Source organism: Labeo rohita, chromosome 6 (assembly GCF_022985175.1).
Source record: "Labeo rohita strain BAU-BD-2019 chromosome 6, IGBB_LRoh.1.0, whole genome shotgun sequence".
Classification (NCBI taxonomy): domain Eukaryota; kingdom Metazoa; phylum Chordata; class Actinopteri; order Cypriniformes; family Cyprinidae; genus Labeo; species Labeo rohita.
In genome coordinates this window covers 8,939,740-8,945,194 of record NC_066874.1, presented here as the reverse complement: position 1 = coordinate 8,945,194, position 5,455 = coordinate 8,939,740, and the positions used below count along the sequence as shown (strand labels likewise).

General features: G+C 41.8%; 1 protein-coding gene across 3 annotated transcripts; it reads right to left on the bottom strand.

The window, feature by feature from the left end:
• Window positions 1–354: 354 nt before the first annotated feature.
• On the bottom strand, window positions 355–4,741 carry nr4a2b (nuclear receptor subfamily 4, group A, member 2b). 3 transcript variants are annotated; one of them, XM_051111412.1, is made up of 8 exons: window positions 4,605–4,741; window positions 4,151–4,273; window positions 3,049–3,911; window positions 2,371–2,500; window positions 2,106–2,269; window positions 1,718–1,920; window positions 1,460–1,638; window positions 355–1,373 (listed from the first exon to the last, which is right to left on the bottom strand). In XM_051111412.1, the coding sequence occupies exons 3-8, from the start codon at window positions 3,907–3,909 to the stop codon at window positions 1,138–1,140; spliced, it is 1,773 nt and encodes a 590-aa protein (XP_050967369.1). In that variant the 5' UTR covers window positions 3,910–3,911; window positions 4,151–4,273; window positions 4,605–4,741; the 3' UTR covers window positions 355–1,137. The 3 variants fall into 3 exon arrangements, with proteins under 3 accessions (XP_050967369.1, XP_050967368.1, XP_050967371.1); XM_051111411.1 differs by having other exon boundaries at window positions 4,176–4,273; XM_051111414.1 differs by having other exon boundaries at window positions 4,186–4,273.
• Between the last annotated feature and the right edge of the window lie 714 nt (window positions 4,742–5,455).

Sequence of the window (5,455 nt, the reverse complement as noted above, 5' to 3'; positions counted from 1 at the left end):
TATAACCTACAGCATTTTAAATGCGTTGTATTTCATACAGAATTATGGTAGGGTAATGAGCTTTTAGTGAATAACCTTTCTTTTCTTTGAGGCAGTTTCATTGGAAATCATTCGCAGGACAATTTCAAGAATACCTCCTAATTTGTTTTATATAAATCGTAAATCTTCTGAAGAAAGGCCGCCTACTAATATTGCCGCCGAAAAGATGCTTTTTTTCGATTTAGGAATTGATGAAATTGCTTTAATTAAAAAATACTTTACTAGAAGCTTTCATAAGCAAATTCGAAAATTTAATAGAACACAAGTAAATAATATTGACAAAAAACAAGAGAATATATATAATAGTTAGGTTTATTCAGCAATACACTAGATGAGAGAAGCTTAACATAGAATGCAGTGCAAAAACCATAACATCATAGAAAACAATGATCTGAAATATATAAGCATAATGTTAAGATTTTGAAACCAGTTGCACGTAAACCTCGGACATTATTTCAATATGAAATTAATACAAAGTGCTGGAGAAAGTTAATAGCTCATAACGAATTCCATGCATACTTTCCGAACTGTAAAAAAGCGATTCATCTTAATAACAATAAAATTCACTAATGAAACCATAAACACAAAAACGTGCTCTATATGCTTTATCCATTGTGAAATCTGAAATGTTGCAGATAGAGTTTTAAAAATCCTCTCTATACTTTAATGCAGAATGACTTAATTAGCTAGTTGTTAAAGTACCTTGGCAAAATGATTTTGATCCCTTAAATCATTAGGCTACATCTTGCGTGACACAGGAGAGGTTGTATATAAATGCTTTGTAGGTAACATAAACAATATGACGCGTAACAATACAAATACATTTCCACCACACCGCATTTTTCTCAGTATATAACTGAATACACTTTAAACAGGCATAAGAATAGTCCTTTTCTCTCCACGATATTTTTACTCGCAATGTTTTTTTCAATATTCTATTGATATTATTTCCTCCGCGGGTGTCTCAAACAGGCTGTTCACATTTGTCCCCAGGCAGCCGTGATTCAAACTTAAAAAGAAAAAATACCATCCGGCAATATCATTTCTTCAAGTCCGCCACATCGAGGAATCACGAAGGATTTATGAATCTGTCGCAGTTCAGAACGGTAAGGTATCGTGAAAGAGTTTGTCAATGATCGCAGGCGTGGGAACCAAATCCTCCAGTTTCAAGTAAAAGATGCGCTGCAGTCCCTGCGTGCACAGCGCACGCACCTCCGGCAGCTTCTCCAACAGTTTAGACAATTCACCACTGCAGGACACCTGATCCTTCAGACAGTTTATGAGCTTGTTTTGAAGTTCCTCTGTCTTCTTCGGCTCTTTTAGTCCGTGTCTCTCTATGGAGATAAGAAACAGTCCGTCAGATGTCTGAAGCACGCTGTATATTCTGTGCATCACTTGGAAAAGGTCAGACATGTCTTACCTGTAACTATGGTGAGAGCAGCTATGCAGGAGAAGGCAGAGACGTCTATGCTCATGTTCTGCAGGTTGGAAGAAAACTCGACGATGGAGTCGATCCACTCCCCAAAGCCTCGCACGCACTGCAACTTGTGTAAAACCACTCCGTTGCAAAAAATAAGTTTGTCCTCCGCCAGGTTAGATCTGGAAAAATGTTAAGTAAGAATTTATATTTCTAAAAAACAGATTCAGCGAAAAAAATAAACAGGTTATGCCTGCTTACCTGTAAGCGAGCCGCAGCACAAAAAGTTCAAGGAAGGCTGATTCGAAAAGCAGCTCCTGGTCGCATTTGGGCAGGTCAGTAAACCCGGGGATTTTTTCGGCCCATCCGCGAATGATGCTCATTGAAGCAGTGAGAAGATCGTAGAACTGCTGAATGTGCAGAGATTCATCTCCTCCACCATGATACTCTGGACTCGCCTGAAACTAGAATGTAATACAAAAACAAACAAGCAAAAAAAGTCAATAGAACAGAATATAGACAACTTAAGGCGACTTTACACAATTATAACTGTTTGTAAATTAGACTCTCAGATTTTATCAATGTATTATTATCACTTCTAAAATTCTACTGTTAACATTTTACACAGTGTTGGATGGTTGATGCTCACTTTAGAGTAGTCCAGCCGGGCCATAGAGGGGTTGGAGTCTATGTGCGCTCTCACTAGGGCGTTCAGAAGATTGATGGGTGTCATAGACACCGGGACGTCCTGCGGACTTTTAGGTTTGGAGGGAAGGCGACCTCTTCGCCCTTTTAAACTGGCTGTTCTAACAACTGTAAAAAAAATACATATTGGTTATACAGTATGAAATCACACCACACAAAGAAATCGTGCTTGGACACGTGAATAAAACAGAAAAAGTGCTTTACATTACCTTCCTTTACCATCCCTACGACCAGGCACTTTTGAAAACGGCAATACTGGCATCGATTTCGCCGTCTTTTATCCACAGGACAGTTTTTGTTTGCCAGACAAACGTATTTGGCGTTTTTCTGCACCGTGCGCTAGAAAGAAACAGCACATGTATGTCGCGTATTAATTGCATGGACAACTTGAACTGCAATCACAGTGTGAGGTTACAATGGAATAGGACACTCGAACCCTGCACTCCAACCCAAAGCTGTGTAATACATTCAAGGGCCGGACAGAGCAGACATTCGGTAAATACAGATCCGTGGGCAGCCATAATTTGGGGTCCCCCGGCGCTCTCTCCGCGACCCCTCTTGTCGGATTAGCGAGATTATTCTATCACGGTGGTGACATAAAGAGCTGTCTTAATGTCACCACTGGGAGTTCCGTTACGCTCGGTTAGGCGCGATACGACTCTCAGCACAAACCAATTTAATTCTAGACGAAAGTAACGGTGGCTGAGATGAACGGAGGTGTCCCTAGGTGCATATTGGGTCAAATCAATACAAGTGAGATAATTAAGGATAGCCTACTGTAGACCCGTTCTAAAACATGCATTTGGGCAGGTAACCAAAAGGTTATAGGTTCCTCCATGAACTACAATCATTTGCACGATTAAGTAAAATATTTGATAAAAGCGTACCTTGAAGAATCCTTTGCACCCTTCGCAAGTGCGCACCCCGTAGTGCTGGCAGGCTGCGTTGTCCCCGCACACAGCGCACAACCCCTCGCTGGATGGAGATCCTCTAGCTGGGGGTGAGGCCACCGGGCTTTCCAGTAAAGGGTGTCCGACGTTAAGCGAATGGGATAAACCCACAGCGTGCTGCTTCCTCGGGGGTGCCGGTAAAGCAAAACTGTCCAGCGCACGATGCGCACCCGGGGTGTCCGGGCCCATGGACACGTGCAGAGATCCATCGAAGCGCATCTGGCAGCTTGACATCGGCGTGTCCACAGGAGACTGCTTGAACGAGAACAACCGAGACATCGCGTTTTTCCGCTGCTGGTCTATCATGTGTGAAGTCGCCAGGTAGTTCTGATGAAAACTGTGAAGGGATCCGCTGTCTTCCCACGTGTGGTGTGGAGGCGCCGGGAAGCTGGGTGACTGGGAGATGTTTGGGGAGGATGGTTTATAGTACATAGGTCCGGTATGGGGTAGGCTCTCCTCAGCCTGGTGAGGCTGATGATGATGATGCTGCTGCTGATGGTAGCCGTGCGCGGGTATCTCCTCCACCTTGATGGACAGCTGATCCCCAGAGTGGGACATTTGGTACAGGCAAGGGGGCTTCACGTCGTAGCTGGAACTGTAGGTGTCCACAAAAGTGCTGAAACTGGGGAGCGAGGAAGTGACAGCAATTTCTGCGTTAGTCAGGTCCATGCTAAACTTGACAAACTCCGGTGTTAGGAAGTCGCAGTTGTACTCTCCAGTGGTGTTGTAGCTGTAACTCTGAGATGCAGGGCTGGCTCCTGGAGGTGATGTCCCATACTGAGCCTGGACGCAGGGCATGGCTGCAGTGTTAGAGAACTGAATTGTAATGGCTTTCTTTGACAGGGTGCATAACATTTGTTTTACACTTTCACACGTGTCTATTTATATGCAGAATAAAAGATGAATTATTCTCTAACCCTGTTTATTTCTTAAAATAAAGCTTTAATAACGCATTCCATAGTTAAACTTCTGCGCAAGACGCAGACATTGAAACACAGACTTTCCATCGGAAAGAATGTATGCAAACTTTCTGACATACATTTCCCTGGCCTGCTTCAGTTTACCTCCGCACACCTGCTACTTTTATCTCTCGTGGAACAATCTCTGAAGCCAGGGCTCGTAATAGGGGTTGATGTCAGTGCGTCTCTCTCTGTTTGGGTTTCTGTAAAAGAAATATTTTGCCATCAGTAACAAGATCTTCATATATCTTACGTTTTAAGCATGTCAGTGCGAGCTGCTTGATATATATTTATAACATCAAGGCACTCAGATGACTTCGCCTTAACTTTGAAAATACACCTTAAGGTGTTGGCAAGATTAAAACTAGTATTTGTAAAAGGTAAAAGCTAAAAAATGAAAGGCTAAAGTTAAGAAACGATCACGTATTTTAGGAGTATTCACTGCTTTACAATCTTCCCACAAATTTAGTTTTAAAAGCGTTTTTTAAAAGCTGTTTTATGAAATAAAAAACATGATTTTTAAATGTCACATACCTCAAATCGCTATTAAAAGAGTTGGAAATTATGTATCCATGTAGCTCCTGTTGCTAGAAGTTCCGTTTGTATGTAGAGCCAGTGTCTTTGCGCCCCTTACTCCTTCGACTGCACGCGAAGACTGGAGCCTGAGCGCAATGTGCCTTTGTTTATGAGAACTCTGAATGCCACAGCCCACGTGCTAAGGGGGCGTGACGTCAGGCGCGTCAACTCTTTGACGCGAGCTGATCGCTGGACAGAGGAACTGTTCTTCAGCGCGCTCGTTGCGCCCTGTGCGCAATTGGATCGTCTCCACGTTTGCATATGCGGGACTGTCCACTGGGTCAAATGAGTTAAATTTCCTACACATAATCTGTTGCGCAAAATCATTTCCTAATATAGAAACCACCTCCAGGAGATCAGATCTCACTGATTTAAAGGAATGAACTGAAATTTTTGTTACTATTTTGGGGACTCGCCAGTCAGGATAGGCATAACAAATCAAAGACTTTGTCTTCTATTTTATCCAGTTCATAAATGAATGCAGCAATTTAATTAATTACATTAATGTTTTTTTTTTTCAGACACATCTAAAAAAAGGAAAAACACAAATTAGGAATTAAATTTAAAAGCTAAAAGGTAAAAGTAGGTTATGGAGAAGCGTGCAAAACAACAAACTGCACTACTCGCGCAACATTCTTACAGAATTTAGTGGAAATTGCATATTGGATGGGGGAAATCCATGTAAAATCAAAAAAGCAAATAAATATATATTAATGAAAATATATATATATAGCTAGCCATATAATTAAATTGCGCTTTTTAACTTTAAATCTAAGGATGCTGGGCTAGAAGCGCAGTTCAAAATCGTG

Bases quoted from the DNA above. Each gene is read 5' to 3' on its own strand.
- nr4a2b (XM_051111412.1), bottom strand. From the start codon at position 3,909: ATGCCCTGCGTCCAGGCTCAGTATGGGACATCACCTCCAGGAGCCAGC. The intron at 1,639-1,717 runs GTAAGCAGGCAT...ACATTTTTCCAG, and splicing joins GTGCTGCGGCTCGCTTACAG to ATCTAACCTGGCGGAGGACA. The intron at 1,374-1,459 runs GTAAGACATGTC...TTATCTCCATAG, and splicing joins TGCTCTCACCATAGTTACAG to AGAGACACGGACTAAAAGAG.